Source organism: Equus przewalskii, chromosome 27 (assembly GCF_037783145.1).
Source record: "Equus przewalskii isolate Varuska chromosome 27, EquPr2, whole genome shotgun sequence".
NCBI classification, from domain to species: Eukaryota; Metazoa; Chordata; class Mammalia; order Perissodactyla; family Equidae; genus Equus; species Equus przewalskii.
The window spans coordinates 38854279-38872560 of record NC_091857.1 but is presented as its reverse complement, the minus strand read 5'-3'; the positions used below and the strand labels follow the sequence as shown (position 1 = coordinate 38872560).

Sequence of the window (18282 nt, the reverse complement as noted above, 5' to 3'; positions counted from 1 at the left end):
CAGCTGCCTTCTGCTTTTTATGGATCAGATACAAGTCTGTGCCAGGAGACAGTCGGGCTTCTCAGTGCTGCCTTCAGTCCTTTAAATAACACGCTTTCTTAAAGCCTTGAGTATATGTCTGGCAGTAAAATGAGGTCTTAAAAGCATAAAACAGAAAACAACAAAAAAAAGTGCTTTCTGCTATGGGCTAAAAACTGATAAAAACTTAAAAAGCAGAACTTGTACAATACTGGTTATTCAAGGACTGGTTATGTGATTGATCCTGCCTGAGAAATTGGTATGGGTTTTCCTAAGAAGATTAGGCAACATGGATGCTTAGGAGACATTAGTGATTTGAAATATTGAGTGTTTTTACGTCTTTTTCTTCTAGACCTGGAAAGGAAAGAGCAAGAAATAGAGCAACTGAGGATGGATTGTGAGCACTTCAAAGCTCGCCTGGAGACGGTGCAAGCTGACAGCATGAGAGACAAGAAGGTGTGGTGCTCACAGACCGCTGCTTCAAGCGCCAGCATCGTGATTGTGTCCACAAAGTGGCATTAATGACAGTCTTTCTAGCCCTTAGGCCTCGAGAGATTGTATTTTTAAATGTGTGTATTCTGAATGGGTTTGAAATAGTTGAACATTTGATTTTATAACCGCTTAATGTGGAGGCTATTTACTTGGTACCTTTTAATAGTCATTTACTGTTAATTTTTATGTTTAAAAGACCATTCTAAAACATTAAAATTAAGAATATAATAATCTTAAAAAAAGTCATGCACATAATGGTTTATAATCAGAGATAGATATATTAAATAGAAATATTTGGAGCGTTTTTATTTTCAATAGTAATACACTAGGAGTACCAGTGGTGGCAGCTCCTGTGTGGTGTTCACTGCGTGCTGGCAGGTGGTCAGCAGCTGTCCGTGCGTCTCAGGCGCTTCTCCCAGTGCAGCTGGGTCAGCAGGTACCAGGGATGGGAGGGAGCTGGTCCAGGCCCCACGCCTGTGTGCTGAACTTGGCTCCTGCTGCCTCCTCGTGTGAGGGTATCCGAGTGTCGCTGCAATGGTGGTTTTCCAGAACTGGTGGATTTTGGGTAGACTTTAATATTGAGCAAGTGGGAAAGGTTAGGGAAAGAGTTTCAGTCTCAAAACTGAGTACGAGTGTCACATATTGAAAGTTGAAACTTTAGCTTTGTCATATCCTATTTAGATCTTGATAAACTAAGATGGGAATGTGGTTAATTTTTCTGGGCCTAAAAGTTTCATGTTCTGAAAGAAGTTGACCAAGGGGCAAGAAGGAATTTGCTAAATGTTAACAATACAATCCATGGGTTCAATACTTCCTTAAATTGCTGAGACATCCTTGTTAAGGTTGAAGCTCAAATTGGGCAGAATCTTAAATTTCTTCTTCTTTTTTAATTGCTAAGCATAAGAAAAATGCATGTTTTGCCGGGATTTTAGATGTAATGCTTAAAAATAAGTCATTCTGGAAAAGTGCTGGTATAGACAATGAAATGGCCATGGTAAAGCAGTGTCAGATTACAAGCATGTTAATGCCCTGACCCTTTAACCTTAGTTAAAATATTTTGGTTTTTTATTTTATTATTTTTTTAAATGTGGAAATATTTTAGATTAAACTATTTCCCATTTCTAGGTAAGTATCTTACTTAATTTGACACAGAGGGGAGGCCCTGCAAGTTTGCTGTAACAAAGCCCTGTGTCATCTTGCTGTAGAGAACTGGCAGCTGCCTTTTCTGTAACGTTTTCTATGGTCTCTGTCCAGGTCTGTACAGATCATGAGGCTGGACTCTGGAAGCTTATTTGAGAGTTGAGGGACCAGGAAAGAATCTAGAGACTAGATCCTAAATCAGAGTCTTGCCAGTAAGTACTTAGGGTGGATAAAAGTTGTGAGGAAAAGGCAGAAGTTACTGAATCCAGTATGTAAGAAAAGGTCAGAAAACAAAGTCTGGACTCAGAATCATAAAGAAATGTGCTGGATGAGCAGCAAGCCCGCACCTGCTGGAGACTGGCTGCTGGAGCGGAAAGCTTGGTTCATGGCCCAGATTGAGAGAGTCCTCAGTGATGATGGACTCGGATCCGTGGAGGGGTTCAGCGGGGCCTTGCTGTGATCCACGAGGCTGGTCAGGGGAGTCTGGCAGCAGCAGCCTCTGAACTCGAGAGAGGAAAGAGCCCAACTTCCGTGTGTAGGTGAAACTGTGGGAGGGTGTCTGAATTACTCTTTGAAGGATGGTGCTATTACTGTGAGTTAGCTGAGGCTTTCTGTAGAGTATCTGCCAGCCGAGCTTTTATAGCACCTGCCGGGGTGGTCCCGCATGTGAACTTAGCATAGATAAGGTGCAGAGTTCCCCCCCCCCCCCCCCCCCCCCCCGTGTTCTCTTTGAGGAGCAGGCGTTTCCGTGGCTTACTGTGGTTTCATCCTCTCTCTCTCTTGTTTTCTTATGGCGTGTACTTTTCATCGTCAGTAAACTAACTTAAATATGGACTGCCGATTTTTTGTTATCTATCTTTTTAATTTGTTAGGAAAGACTTGCTACTTTTGTGGTAATAAAAGGGAAGTTGTTGCAAATGTATATTTATGGAAACTTTTTAAAGAAAAATAACTGATAGTATAGTTCAGTTAAAATCAGAAATGAACTACAGAAAGGTTTTGAAGGAATCTTGAAAGTTTTGTACTTGAATTCTCTGAATATTCTGAACAAAATACTCTGTTATGTATGAGTATTCACTTTAAATAAGTAAATACATCAGGGTTTGATTATTGTTTTCCCTTTTTTATTTTATTTATTTTATTTTTAATTTCTTTTGGTGAGGAAGACTGGCCCTGAGCTAACATCTGTTGCCAATCTTCCTCTTTTGCTTGAGGAAGATTGTCGCTGAGCTAACATCTGTGCCAGTCTTCCTCTATGTTTGGTATATGGGATGCCGCCACAGCATGGCTTGATGTGTGGTGTGTAGGTCCATGCCTGGGATCCAAACCTGTGAACTCTGGCCTGCTGAAGCGGAGTACACAAACTTAACCTCTATGCCACCAGGCCAGCCCCTATTGTTTATTTTTTAAAAGCAGCTTTATTGAGGTATGTTTTGTATACCATAAAATTCACGTGTTGTAAAAGTATAGTTTGATAATTTTTAGTAAACTTGTGCACTTGTACAACTATTGCCCCAATCCAGTTTGTCCTTTGGTTAAAAATTTTTTTTTGAGGAAGATTAGCCCTGCACTAACATCCACCACCAGTCCTCTTTTTGCTGAGGAAGATTGGCCCTGAGCTAACATAAGTGCCCATCTTCCTCTACTTTTTATATGTGGGATGCCTACCACAGCATTGCTTGATGAGTGGTGTGTAGGTCTGTGCCCAGGATCCGAACCTGTGACCCTGGGCCACTGAAGCAGAGCACGCATGCTCAACCACCACACCACTGGGCCGGCTGTTTGGTAAAGTGTTTTTGAGATAATTATAGATTCACAGGAAGTTGCAGAAAGTCCTCTATACCCTTTACCCAGTTTCCCCCAGTGGTAGCATGCTGTGTAACTAGGATACCAGGTAAGAGCCAGGGCATTGACACAGGTGCAGTCCACAGAGCTCACTCGGGTTTCACCAGTTTCACCTGTACTTGTGTGTATTTAATGAGTTTCACATATACCCATCTGTGTGTGTGCATAGGTCTGTGCCAGTTTATCATGTATAGATTCGTGTCACCACCACCATGCTCCGGATACAGAGCTGTCCCTCACTGCAGAGATCTCCTGCTACCACATTTCAGGCACACCCACCCTGTCCCTGTGCCTACCTCCTGGCAACTGCTAGTGCATAGTTGCCACACATTAATCTCTATAATTTTATTTCAAGCATGTCACCAAAATGGAATAATTCAGAATATAGCATTTTTTGGGGAGGAGGAGTGTCTTCCAGTGAGGACTGGGAAACCTGCTAGACAAATTCTAAAAGAGCTTCAACACTCAGCGTATAACCTTTTGATAGTGGCTTTTTCACTCAGATCCGTGCAAGTCGTTGTGTGTGTCGTAGTTGTTCCTTTGTGTGGCTGCGTGGTGTTCCATGATGTGGAAACATCAGTTTGTTTGGCTGTCTCCCACTGAGAGACATTTGGCTTGTTTCCAGATTTTTGCTGTTGTGAGTAAAGGTCCCGTGAACACCCGTGTCTAGGCTTCTGTGGGAATGTATGTGGGAGTGTGTGTTTTCATTTCTCTGGGATAAGTGCCTAAGAGTGCAATTGCTGGGTCGTGTGGTAAGTGCGTGTTCAGTTTTGTAAGAAATTGCCAAATTGTTTTCCAGAGTGGCTGCACCATTTTACATTTCCACCAGCAATGTGTTAGTGATTCACTTCTTCCACATCCCAACTAGCGTTTGGTGTTATTACTATTTTTTATTTTAGCCATTTTGATAATGTGTTGTGGTTTTAATTTGCGTTGCCCTAATGGCTGTAATGGTATTGAACATCTTTGCGTGTTCTTATTTTCTGTCAGTATATCCTCTTCTGTAAAATAGCTGTTTGTGTCTTTTGCCCATTTTCTAATTGGATTTTTTTTTTACTGTTGACTTTAAAGAGTTCTTGATATAGTCTAGATAAAAGTCCTTTATTTGATATGTGGTTTACAGATATTTTCTTCCAGTCTGTAGCTTGTCTTTTCGTCTTTTTCATAGGACCTTTTGGAAGAGCAAAAGTTTTAAATTGGGATGAAGTCCAATTCGTTGATTTCTCCTTTCCTGGATCGTACTTTTTCTGTTATGTCTAAGAACTTTTCACCTCGCCCTGGGTCCTAAGAGCTTCTTCTGTTGTTTTTCCTGACAGTTTTATATTTTATGTTTAAGTTCGTGATCCATTTTGAGTTATTGTTCGTATAAGGTGTGAACTTAGGTTGATTTTTTCTCTTTTGGCCTATGGTTGTCCAGTTGCTGCAGCACCATTTGTTGACAAGACCATCTTTCGTCGCCTGGCTTGCTTTTGCCTGTTTGTCAGTAGTCAGCTGGGCGTCTTTGCCTCGGTCTCTCTGGGCTCTGTGCTCTGGTCCGCTGATGGTTCTCCCACCGGTGCTCTCTGTCTTACTCCTGTGGCTGTGTGGGAAGCCTGGGCTCTGGGTAAAGGGCTTCTTCCCATTTAGTTCTTCTTCCTCAAAGCTGTCTGAACAGGTCCTTTACTTTTTCATATAAATTTTATAATCTCATCTATGTCTACAAAAATTCTTGCTTGGATTTTTATGGGAATTGTGTTACATCTGCAGATCAGTTTGGGGGGAATTAATATGTTTCTTATGTTGAGTCTTTCAATCCATAAACAAAGTATGTCTTTTCATTTATTTAGGCTATCTTTAATTTCTTTCGTCAGCAGTTTGTAATTTTCAATGTATCCATCTTACAAGTTTTGTTAGATTTTTACCCAAGTATTTCATTTTCCTTGGAGCGATTGAAAATGGTGGTGTACTTTTAATTTTGGTTTCTGCTTTTTTGTTGTTAATATTTAGAAATGCAATTGCTTTTTGTGTGTTGATCTTGTATCTTGTGACCTGGCTGAACTCATTTATGAGTTCTAGGACTTTTTTGTAGATTCCTTGAGATATTTTTATATAGACAATTGTATCATTTGTAAATAGGGACAGTTCTGTTTCTTCCTTCTGCTTGATATGCCTTTTATTTCTTTGTCTTGCCTTATTGCACTGTCTGGAACTTGCAGCATTATGGACGAAGGAGAGTGGTGAGAGTGGACATTATTACCTTGCTGCTCATCTTGGGGGAAAGCACTGAGTCCTCCACCGTTAAGTATGATTTTTAAAAAATAGGCTTTTTCTTTAAGAGAAGTTTTAGGTTCACAGAAAAATTGAGTGGAATGTACAGAGATTTCCCCTATACTCCTTGCCCCCACTCATGCATAGCCTCCCCTATTATAAACATAAATATGATTTTAGTTGTAGGTTTTTTGTAGATGGTTTTTATCAAGTTGAGGAAGTTTCCCCTATTCCTAGTTTGCTGAGAATTTTTAGCATGAGTAAGTGCTGGATTTTGCCCAATTTTTAGAACATTTCTATCACATATCAGTTTGTCGTTAGTGCTTGCTTTCCTGCCCGGCCCAGGCAACCCCTCGTCTCCTTTCTGTCTCTATAGATTTGCCTTCTCTGAATCTTTTGTAGAAGTGGAATCATATAATATGTAGTCTTTTGTGCCTGGTGTAGTGTTTTGGAAGTTCATTAATATTAGCATACGTCAATTGTTTGTTCTTTTTATTGTTGAATAATATTCCATTGGATGGTCATCACTTGATGGACATTTAGATTATTTCCAATATAACATATAATCTTTTGTATTTCTGAAGTGTCCACTGTAATTTCTCCTCTTTCCTTTCCGATTTCATTTATTTGAGCCTTCTCTCTTTTTTTCTTAGTGAGCCTGGTTAACGGTTTGTCAATTTTGTTTATCTTTTTAAAGAACTATTTCTTAGTTTCATTGATTTTTTCTGTTGTTTTTTTAGTCTCTATTTCATTTATTTCTGCTCTGATTTTTATTATTTCCTTCCTTCTACTGATTTTGGGCTTTATTTGTTCTTCTTTTCCCAGTTCCTTTAGGTGCACTGTTAGATTATTTGAGATTTTTCTTGTTTGTTGAGGTAGACCTGTATTGTTGTAAACTTCCCTCTTAGAACTGCTTTTGCTGTATCCCATAGATTTTGGCATGTCATATTTTCATTTTTACTTGTCCCAGGTATTTTTTGATTTCTCCTTTGATTTTTTCGTTGACCCAGTCGTTGTTCAGTAGAATTTTGTTTAATCTCCACGTATTTGTGGCTCTTCTGATTTTCTTGCTGTAGTTGATCTCTAGTTTCATATCATTGTGGTCCAAAAAGATGCTTCGTATTATTTCGATCTTCTTAAATTTATTGTTTTGTGGCCTAACATGTGATCTATCCTGGAGAATGTTCAGTGTGCATTTGAAAAGAATGTGTATTCTGCGGTTTTTGGATGGAATGTTCTGTATATATCAGCTAAGTCCATCGGTGTCATTTAAGGCCAGTGTTTCCTTATTGATCTTCTGTTTGGATGATCTATCTATTGGTGTAAGTGGAGTGTAAAACTCCCCTACTCTTATTGTGTTTCTGTTTCTCCTTTTTTTGTCTGTTAATAATTGCTTTTTATATTTAGGAGTTCCTATGTTGGGTGCGTAGATAATTACAAGGGTTGTAGCCTCTTGTTGGATGGTTCCCTTTGTCATTATGTAGTGCCCTTCTTTGTCTCGTGTTACAGTTTTTGTTTTAAAGTCTATTTTGTCTGATATAAGTATTGCTACCCCTGCTTTCTTTTCTTTGCCATTTGCATGGAATATCTTTTTCCATCTTTCACTTTCAGTTTGTGAGTGACTTTAGGTCTGAAGTGTGTCTCTTGTATGCAGCATATATATGGGTCTTGTTTTTTTATCCAATTAACCACCCTCTGCCTTTTGATTGGAGCATTTAGTCCATTGACATTTAAAGTAGCTGTTGATAAGTATGTACTTATTGCCATTTTGTTACTTTTTTTCTGGGTGTTTTAGTAGTTTCCCCTATTCCTTTCTTCTTCTCTTGCTCTCTTCCCTTGTGGTTTGATGGCTTTCTTTAGTATTATGTTTGGGTTCCTTTCTCTTAATTTTTTGTGTGTTTATAATAGGTTTCTGGTTTGTGATTACTGTGAGGTCCATATATAATAACCTACGTATATCTCGATCTGTATTAAGTTGGTCTCTTTAGTTTGACCTCTTGCTAAAAGCTCTACTCTTTTACTCCGCTTCTCCTACATTTTGTGTTTTTGATATCATATTTAACCTCTTTTTTTTCTTTTTTTGGTGAGTAAGATTTGTTTTAAGCTAACATCTGTTGCCAGTCTTCCTCTCTTTTTTTTTTTCTGCTTGAGGGAGATTAGCCCTGAGCTAACATCTATGCCACTCTTCCTCCATTTTGTGTGTGGGATGCTGCCACAGCATGGCTTGCCAGGTGGTGTAGGTCTGCACCCGGGATCTGAACCCGCAAACCTGGGCTGCCAAAGTGGAGCACGCTGGACTCAACCACTACAGCATAGGGCCGTCCCCTCTAACCTCTTCTTTGTGTGTGTGTGTATCTGTTACCCTTTTATGATGGAAATAGGTAATTTTAGTACTTTTGTCTTTTGACCTTCATATTAGCTTCATAGGTGGTTGATCTGCTACCTTTACTGTATATTTACCTTTACCAGTGATTGTATTTTTTTTGATAGTTTTCTTATTCCTATTTGTGGTCTTCTCTTTTCCACTTAAATAACTCCCTTTAGCATTTCTTGTAAGGCTAGTTTCTTGGTGATAAACTCCTTTAGTTTTTGCTTGCCTGGGAAACTCTTTATCTCTCTTTCCATCCTGAATGATAACCTTGCTAGGTAAAGTATTCTTGGCTGTAAGTTTTTTCCTTTCAGCACTTTAAATATATCATGCCGCTCCATTCTAGCCTGTAAGGTTTCTGCTGAGAAGTCAGCTGGTAGCCTTATGGGGTTTCCTTTGTATGTCATTTGTTGCCTTTCTCTTGTGGCTTTTAGGATTCTCTCTTTATCTTTAATTCTTGACATTTTAATTATGATGTGTTTTGGTGTAGGCCTCTTTGGGTTTATCTTGCTTGGTGCTCTCTGTGTTTTCTATACCTGGATGTCTGTTTCATTCCTTAGGAAAGTTTTCAGCTTTATTTCTCTGTCCCTTTCTCTTTCTCTTCTCCTTCTTGGACACCTATAATATGGGTGTTAGTGCGCTTGATGTTGTCCCAGAAGTCTCTTTGACTGTCCTCGTTCTTTTTAATTCTTTTTTCTTCTGTCTGTTCAGCTTGGGTGATTTCCTCTAGTCGTTCTTCCAACTCGCTGATCCATTCTTCTGTATCATCTACTCTGCTTTTGAGTCCCTCTAGTGAAGTTTTCATTTCCAGTGTTGTATTTCCTTCAGGGAAAGATTTGTTCCTTAGGATTGCTCCTGGCGGGCTAGAAGGTAGCTTTTTTTCTCCCCAGAAAGGAGTTTCTGCCTTTTCCACCTCTGTCAACAGTGTCCCTTCTTGTGGGGGGTTCTTTTTATCCAGTTTTCAGTTCTCTCTCAGGGGTAATTGTTCCAAGAGTACTTGTAAATTTTTTGTGTCCCTTGGAGGAGGTGAGTTCAGAGTCCATCTATGCTGCCATCTTGACCTAACTCTCTGTTTTTGAAATCAGGTAATGTCAGTCCTCTCACATTGTATTTCTTTTTCAAACATTTTTTTGGCATTTCCATGTGAACTTTAGAATCAGATTATGAATTTGTACAAAAAAGCCTGCTAAAATTTTGATAGTGATTGTGTTCAATCTGTATATCAGTTTGGGGAGAATTACCATCTTACCAATATCGAGTCTTCCAGTCCGTGAACGTGGTATATCTTTCCATTTGTTTAGCTCTTCTTTTAATTTTCCTCATAATGTGTTATAGTTTTTACTGTACAGGTCTTGAACTACTTTCTTAAATTTTTTCTTAAGTATTTTCTTATTTTGATGTTTTTCTGAGTGGAATTATTTTCTTTGAGTTTCTCTTGGTGTTATTGTACTATCTGTGCAGCCCTTGTTGGGCATATCTGCTTACAACCACCAAATGTGACCCTAGTGAACACTGTCCTTCTCAGCAGTTCTTGTGTGATCTTGCAGAAGAACCACCGTAACCAGACTAATTGGAATGCAGGCTGCTTCACCTGTGAGAAAAGCTGGAATTCTGAAAGGACGTGCTGTGATAGAGCTTTTGCATACGTCACCCCAACTTGAGTGGGTTCAGCTACAGACGCCTGAAGATCGAATCTAGGAATCTAGACTATTGTTATGATGAAGTCAGATGTTAAAAACCCAGAGTTTATAAGTCACATAAAGCAGTGTTAGCATGTGTCGTAGGCTCAGTGACCATTTTTTCTCGTAAATTGTGTGAATATATGTGAACATGTATGAAGCTTTAAATCTCAAATGCGTCATCCCCAGGTAGATGTGACTGGCCACCTTAGGCCAAGTTATGAAGTGAACAGACTTTGACTTGTGGCCCACTGCTCCCTTTCTTCCCCTAGGCAAAAAGCCCCTCTACTCTAATTGTCCTGCACTCACCTCTCTAAAAGAAAAGCCTAAAACGTCTAATATACTCAACTTTGTGGACTGTTGAGCCAATTAGACTTTGGTATAAATGCATTTAGCTTGGTGTTTATATTTTTGAGTTTCATGAAGTGAGGAAATGCTCTCATCTTTTAAGGGAATGTCAGGTAGTAAGGAATAGTGAAACTGGAGGTGGTGGTTGGGGAGGGCAGGAAGCCCCACATCACCCAAGACTCACCTGAAGGTGTGCCTGTAGGAGTGCTTGTGTGCTCAGAGGGGACATCGGGAGGACAGTTCACTTGTTAAGAGCCCTGGCTGACACTTGCCTGCTACGTTTCTTCAGAAGCCGCTGGTGGGGGGCGGGTGAGAAGTCTTTCCTGGCCTCCCTCTTCTCCTGACACGGGCGCTTAGCTTGCTGTGCCAGGGCACGCCTGGGAGGCCCTGCCTTCATACTGCTCTCCTGCCTCTGCTCCCATCTTTCCTACCTGGTCTTAGCTGTGTCATGTGGTGTTTTTACAGTGGAGGGGGCAGCTCCTTTCTTAGAGATGTTGCTCTGTGTGGACTACTGTCAGGTTGGTACTCTGTTCAGGTGTCCCAGTTGGTGCCGGTCTTGGGTAGAGCCACTTGGGACCTGAGATGCCTCATGTTTTCATTTTACTTAAAGAAGACGAATTCAAGTCTTTGGTGGCATTTATAAACTCTAATGCAGTAGTGTGTTCTTTTCTAAGAGTGTTATTTTTGCCTCTGAAGTTTTTTAAAAAATATGGATTATGGCTTTCTGGGGACTGGTTTTCATTTACCAACTGTTTTCTATAATTCTGCATGCATTTCTTCAAGAAATATCTTTGAAAGAGGAAACACAATAGAGATATTTCAAGGTTGAATGCTATTCATTTTTCTGATTTTATTTTGTTTTGATTTCAGGAGAAACTGGTTCTTCGACAGCAGCTGAATGAAGCGAAGCAGCAGCTCCTGCAGCAGGCAGAGTATTGTACGGAGATGGGAGCAGCAGCCTGTACTCTTTTGTGGGGTGTCTCCAGTAGCGAGGAGGTTGTCAAAGCCATTCTAGGAGGGGTGAGTACGACCAGTGGGCTGTCTGGGTATTGTTGATTAGCGCTATGTGACTGAGAGAGTCCAGCGCAGCTATGAGGGTGCTTACAGGCTAAGTCCATTTCTTTTGTTCCTTCGTCACTGGTTTTGGAACACCAACTGTGTAGGGTCCATTGTAACCCGGTACTCTGGGAGTATGTGAAGTGAATGAAATAAGATCCCTTCTCTCCTGGAGTCTGTGTGGTGTTTGTGGAGATGATACCACTTCAGTCTTATTACTTGACATTTACATGTATTTAACAAAGTTTAGAGTGCTTTGCCTATGTTAATTCCGTGGGTAATGTAATATTTAATTTATTGAATGTTATGTTATTTAACATACGTACATTAATAGTGCACACACATGCACATGATGGAATTTCACCGAGGAAGAGAGATCTGAAATGAGCCTTGATTAACTTGTATGGGTGGCAGTGGCAGAAAAGGAGGAAGGTGGCTCAAGAGGAGGGAAACAGTGTAATCAAAGGCAGAGAGCGCGAAGTCCCAGGTTGGTTTTAGGCACAGCGTGTGGGTCAGCTGACACAGTGTGAAGGGTCAAGTGGGAAAGTCGGGGAAATAAGGCATAAAAGGTAGGATGGAATGTGATTTTGGATGACCTTAAATGTCAGGTTGATGATGGATTCCTGAAGGATTTTTGAGTAAAAGAGTGATAGGACAAGAGAACAATTGTGCAGAGATGAACCTGACAGAGAGGATAGGTAGAAGGTGGGGTTGTGGGTATGGAGACTAGACAGGAAGACTCATTGGAAGGCCATCCCAGTGGCTCAGGCTGGAGTGAGTTCAGCAGGCCCCTGATATGATAGCGGGGATGGGAAGGGAGGAGAGCCATGGTGATTGAGGCAAGTGTCGTGACAGGGCAGACTCAACAGCTGAGAGCGAGAGGAACTGAGGAGGAGGATGGTGGGTTGCCTCTGGGAGAATGCTGTGGTCATGAATGGGAGTAGAAGTCAAGAGGAGGATGTTTTGTGAGAGGCCAATAATAAATCACTTATCACTTACAGAAATAAAAACTGTGTGACTTTAGGTGGAGAGATTAAATACATTTTAAAATTTATTGAACTTATTGAGGTATAATTTATATACCAGAAAATTCATCCTTTTGCAAGTGTACAATTTAGTGGTTTTTAGCTAATTTCCAGAGTTGTGTAATCGTCACCACAATCCAGTCTTAGAACATTTATATCACCCCACGAAGTTCCCTTGTGCCATTTGTAAATGCATTGGTTTTAAAATTACTCCTTAGAATCCTAGCACCCCCAAGGAAGGGCTTCAAAGGTTCTGCAAACTCGGAAGTACTGTTTGCCACATAATGAAGATTTAAACTGCCAGATGAGCCTGTTCACTGTCTTTATCTCTTCTACATGTTGAGATTTCAGTTCAGATCTTATTTGAAAAGCAGTTCTGCCAAAGGTTTGAAAACCTCTGGTTTCATGCCTAGAACAGAGAACATATTTTCCTAGTATATTTCTAGTATATTTTTGGATGAATTCATCCCAGTACTTCCATCATTGTGTAAATCTGAGCTGTTTCCTATATATATATATATTTATTTATTTTACTCTTTCCATCATCAGTCTTCAGTCTTCTGCATACCTCAAACTTCTTTTTTCTGATCTTTTCGATTGAATCTTTAATGAAAGAATAGACTTGAAAATATTGTTACTGTAGTTAAAACCAGAGTGTGTCTTCTGTGTTGTGCACTTTTAAAACATTTTCATGCTGGTATCTGTGAAAGAGTCTGGTATTTTCCTTTCCAAACTTTCAGGATAAAGCTTTGAAGTTTTTCAGCATCACTGGTCAAACAATGGAGAGTTTTGTGAAGTCACTGGACGGGGATGTCAAGGAGCTTGATTCTGACGAAAACCAGTTTGTTTTTGCTCTGGCCGGAATCGTAACAAGTGAGTAATTCTTTTCAAACGTAGTGACTGTTGGAAGGGTGTTCTAGAGCGGTGACTCCAGTCAGGGGTGTGTGTGCATAAATCTGTCAGGAACGTTTTCAAATCTTGTGTGATTCTTACCCTGGAAATCTGACTCAGTAGCGCAGGGATAGGTACCAGGGGTGTATTGTGGACCATCACCGCAGGCAACTCTGGTAACCATCCGTAAGAACGATTGATCTTAGGAACCAGGGTGAGGTGCATGTTCTCTTCAGTTCTGTACCCCAACAGAAGTCAAAACACAACTGTAAGTTTAGCTCCTTGTTATTTGGAATCATCATCATTTTATTAATGTCTAGCTTGAGTAAAGGCCCTAAGTTGAGCTTAAGCTAAGCCCTTGCTGTTGTTTTGGTACAACAGTTAAAGAATTCCAAAAACCTCAATTGTCTCTTTAGTAAATTTCTCCCAAAGATTATAGATAGAGTTATGATAGAATTCTATGGCAAAACTACTGTCGAGGATAAAGCCAAATGGTTAAATGATAACTGATAGCCTAGCGTAGTAGGGGGTGGTCTGTACTAGTGAGTGTTAAGTCTCTTTGTTCTGAAGTCAGTGAAATAGTTCAGTATATTGCTATGGCTTATTTTTTACATTGCTCTTTCATCTCTGCTGTGTCCTATGCCACCCTTAGGGCAAGGCTCTGCTATTAAAGAGAAAGGAAATTTTGTCATGGCATTATCCTTCCTCTACTGCAATCCTAATGAAATAGATCCTGTGTAGACAGTTTCTTCATGATCCCTTAAAAGTTGATGATACTTCTGGGGTAGGTGTTGAGACTCAGAGGGTCTCTACAGCGGCCCTCATTTAGCCAGCGCTTTAATCAACCCCAGCACGGCATTATGTGCTTCCATCATAGCGCCTGCAGCGAGAGGAGGCTTGCTTTGCTCTACCGTTTACAAGTGTTTTAAGGTCTTTTTTTTTTTAACAGAAGTCTGCAAATTTGATGATTAGATTTTCTGCTATTTGCAGGTGACCCCAAAGGTCTGTGACATATGTGATTTGTCGTTCTGCTGGGTTGTGAATTTGAACTGCCTGAGTTGCTGGCTGGTGTGTAGCGGGGAGGCAGTTGGCCAGTGGGTGAACCGGCCTGTTGCCCAGCATACAGGCTCAGCTTACCTTTGTGTTTCCCTGCTTGGAGTAGCTCACATAGGAACTCTCACCAAGACTTGGAAAGTGGCACTTACGTTTTTCACTTACACGCTGATGAACTTTACTGGAAAGATTACATACTATGGTGGTGTTTTATTAAAGTGCTGCTTTGCAGACATCTCGGGGCTTATGCATCTCACATACCAAGACTCTGTTCTATGAGGAGTAGGCAGTATAGCAGAGACCTTGGGTTAGCTGTCAAACAGATCTTCTGCCTTCTGAAACAAGGATTCTTATTTTAAATTTACATACAGTAAACTCACCCATTACGGTTTTTTTTCTCACCTTTTTACAGTTCTATGAGTTTTGACAAATGCGTATAGTCATGTAACCACTCAGATTAAGAACAGTTCCATTACTTCCCCCAAGACTCCCCCCATCGTCCTCATCACCTCTTTCTTTTTTTTTTAAAATTTTTTATTGAGTTCATAATAGTTTACATCATTGTGAAATTTCGTTTGTACATTATTCCTTGACTGTCACCGCATAAGTGCTCCCCTTCACCCCCTGTGCCCATCCCCCACCCCCTTCCCCTGGTAACCACCAAAATGTTTTTTTTGTCCATGTGTTTGTTCATATTCCACATATGAGTGACATCATCTGGTGTTTGTCTTTCTCAGTCTGGCTTTTTCGCTTGGCATAATTCCCTCCAGGTCCATCCACATTGTTGCAAATGGGATGATTTTGTCTTTTTTTGTGGCTGAGTAGTATTCCATTGTATATATACACCACATCTTCTTTATCCAATCATCAGTTGACGGGCACTTGGATTGTTTCCATGTCTTGGCTATTGTGAATGGTGCTGCAATGAACGTAGGGCTACATATGTTACTTTTGATTGTTGATTTCAAGTTGTTTGGGTAGATACCCAGTAGTGGGATAGTTGGGTCATATGGTAGTCCTATTTTTAGTTTTTTGAGGAATCTCCATGCTGTTTTCGGTAGTGGCTGCACCAGTTTGCATTCCTACCAGCAGTGTATGAGAGTTCCCTTTTCTCCACATCCTCTCCAACATTTGTTATTTTTAGTCTGAGTGATTATAGCCATTTTAACAGATGTAAGGTGGTATCTTAGTGTAGTTTTGATTTGCATTTCCCTGAGGATTAGTGATGTTGAACATCTTTTCATGTGCTTATTGGCCGTCTGTGTATCTTGTTTGGAAAAATGTCTGCTCACATCCTCTGCCCATGTTTTGATCGAGCTGTTTGTTTTTTTGTTGTTGAGTTGTGTGAGTTCTTTATATATTATGGAGATTAGCTCCTTGTCGGATATATGATTTGCAAATATTTTCTCCCAGTTGGTGGGTTGTCTCTTTGTTTTGATCCTAGTTTCTTTTGCCTTCCAGAAGCTCTTTAGTCTAATGAAGTCCCACTTGTTTACTTTTTCTTTTATTTCCCTTGTGAAACGAAAAGCTGAGAAGACATGGTATTTGAAAAGATCCTTTTAAGTTCCATGTCAAAGAGTATTCTACCTATATTATCTTCCAGGAGTTTTAGGGTTTCAGGACTTATCTTCAGGTCTTTGATCTATTTTGAGTTTATTTTTGTGTATGATGTGAGATAATGGTCTACTTTCATTCTTTTGCAGGTGGCTGTCCAGTTTTCCCAACACCATTTATTGAAGAGACTGTCTTTTCTCCATTGTATGTTCTCAGCTCCTTTGTCGAAGATTAGCTGTCCATAGATGTGCGGTTTTATTTCTGGGCTTTCACTTCTGTTCCATTGATCTGTGTGCCTGTTTTTGTACCAGTGCCATGCTGTTTTGATCACTATGGATTTGTAGTACGTTTTGAAGTCAGGGATTATGATGCCTCTAGCTTTGTTCTTTTTTCTCAGGATTGCTTTAGCAATTTGGGGTTTTTGGTTGCTCCATGTGAATTTTAGGATACTTTGTTCTATTTCTGTGAAGAATGTTGTTGGGGTTCTGATTGGGATTGCATTGAATCTGTAGATTGCTTTGAGTAGTATGCACATTTTATGTTTATTCTTCCAATCCATGTGCATGGAATCTCTTGCCATCTCTTTGTGTCATCATCTGTTTCTTTCAGTAAGGTCTTATAGTTCTCATTGTATAAGTCCTTCACCTCCTTGGTTAAATTTATTCCTATATATTTTATTCTTTTTGTTGTGATTGCAAATGGAATTGTATTCTTGAGTTCTCTTTCTGTAAGTTCGTTATTAGAGTGTAGAAATGCAACTGACTTTTGTAAGGTGATTTTGTACCCTGCAACTTTACTGTAGTTGTTAATTATTTCTGATAGTTTTCTGATGGATTCTTTAGGGTTTTCTGTAAACAAGATTGTGTCATCTGCAAACAGCGTGAGTTTCACTTCTTCACTCCCTATTTGGATTCCTTTTATTCCTTTCTCTTGCCTAATTGCTGTGGTCAAAACTTCCATACTATGTTGAATAAGAGTGGTGATAGTGGGCACCCTTGTCTCGTTCCTGTTCTCAGGGGGATGGCGCTCAGTTTTTGCCCATTGAGTATGATGTTGGCTGTGGGTTTGTCCTATATGGCCTTTATTATGTTGAGGTAACTTCCTTCTATCCCCATTTTGTTAAGAGTTTTTCTCATAAATCGTTGTTGGATCTTGTCAAATGCTTTGTCTGCATCTATTGAGATGATCATGTGGTTTTTATTCCTCATTTTGTTGATGTGGTGTATCACTGATTGATTTGCGGATGTTGAACCATCCCTGTGTCCCTAGTATAAATCCCACTTGATCATGATATATGATTGTTTTGACGTATTGCCAAATTCAAGTTGCCAGTATTTTGTTGAGGATTTTTCCATCTGTGTTCATCAGCGGTAGCGGCCTGTGGTTTTCCTTTTTGTGTCATCCTCATCAGGCTTTGGTATCAGAATGATGTTGACCTCATAGAATGTGTTACGAAGTGTTCCATCTTCCCAAAGTTTCTGGAGTATCTTGAGAAGGATAGGTATTAAATCCTCTCTGAAAGTTTGGTAGAATTCTCCAGGGAAGCCATCTGGTTCTGGGCTTTTATTTTTTAGAATGCTTTTCATTACTGTTTCAGGCTCTTTACTTGTGATTGGTTTTTTCAGATTGTCTATCTCTTCTTGATTCAGCTTTGGGAGGTTGTAAGAGTCTAAGAATTTATCCATTTCCTGTACATTGTCCATTTGTTGACATATAGTGTTTCATAGTATTCTCTTAGAATCCGTTGTCTTTCTCTGGTATCCATTGTTGTTTCTCCTCTTTCATTTCTAATTTTTTTTTTATCTCCCCAAATCCCCCTGGTACATAGTTGTATATCTTAGTTGCAGGTCCCTCTAGTTGTGGCATGTGGGACACTGCCTCAGCATGGCCTGACGAGTGGTACCATGTCCGTGCCCAGGATCCGAACCAGTGAAACCTTGTGCCACCGCAGCTGAGCATGTGAACTTAACCACTCGGCCATGGGGCCGGACCCTCTAATTTTATTTATCTGAGCTTTCTCTCTTCTTTTCTTTGTAAGTGTGGCTACGGGTTTGTTAATTTTGTTTATTTTCTCAGAGAACCAGCTCTTTGTTTCATTGATCCTTTCTACTGCCTTTTTTGTTTCAATAGCATTTATTTCTGCTCTGATTTTTATTATTTCTCTCCTTCTGTTGACTTTGGGCTTTGTTCTTCTTTTTCTAATTTAGTCAGGTATAGTTTGAGATTGCTTATTTGGGATTTTTCTTGTTTGTTAAAGTGAGCCTGTATTGCAATGAATTCCCCTCTTTTTTTTTTTAAGGATTGGCACTTGAGGTAACAACTGTTGCCAATCTTATTCTTTTTCTTTTCTTCTCCCCAAAGCCCCCAGTACATAGTTGTATATTTTAGTTGTGAGTGCCTCTGGTGGTGCTATATGGGACGCTGCTATGGTGTGGCTTGATGAGTGGTGCCACATCTGCACCTGGCATCCGAACTGGTGAAACCCTGGGCCACTGAAGTGGAGCACGTGAACTTAACCTCTTGGCCACAGGGCTGACCCCGAATTTCCCTCTTAATACGGCTTTTG

At 40.1% G+C, this 18282-nt stretch overlaps 1 protein-coding gene and 1 non-coding gene across 10 annotated transcripts in view; one reads left to right on the top strand and one right to left on the bottom strand.

The window, feature by feature from the left end:
• The window catches only part of HSF2BP (heat shock transcription factor 2 binding protein), a 107916-nt gene that overhangs the window by 14438 nt on the left and 75196 nt on the right, over positions 1-18282 (top strand). For all 9 annotated transcript variants that reach the window (XM_070597343.1, XM_070597339.1, XM_070597335.1 and 6 more), the window contains 3 exons: positions 371-474; positions 11008-11157; positions 12959-13091. In XM_070597343.1, the coding sequence (XP_070453444.1) occupies positions 371-474; positions 11008-11157; positions 12959-13091 (387 nt within the window). The remainder of the gene's footprint in view (positions 1-370; positions 475-11007; positions 11158-12958; positions 13092-18282) is intronic.
• On the bottom strand, positions 3901-3962 carry LOC139079980 (U7 small nuclear RNA). Its single transcript, XR_011534076.1, has one exon. It is a non-coding gene; the product is annotated as a U7 small nuclear RNA (small nuclear RNA).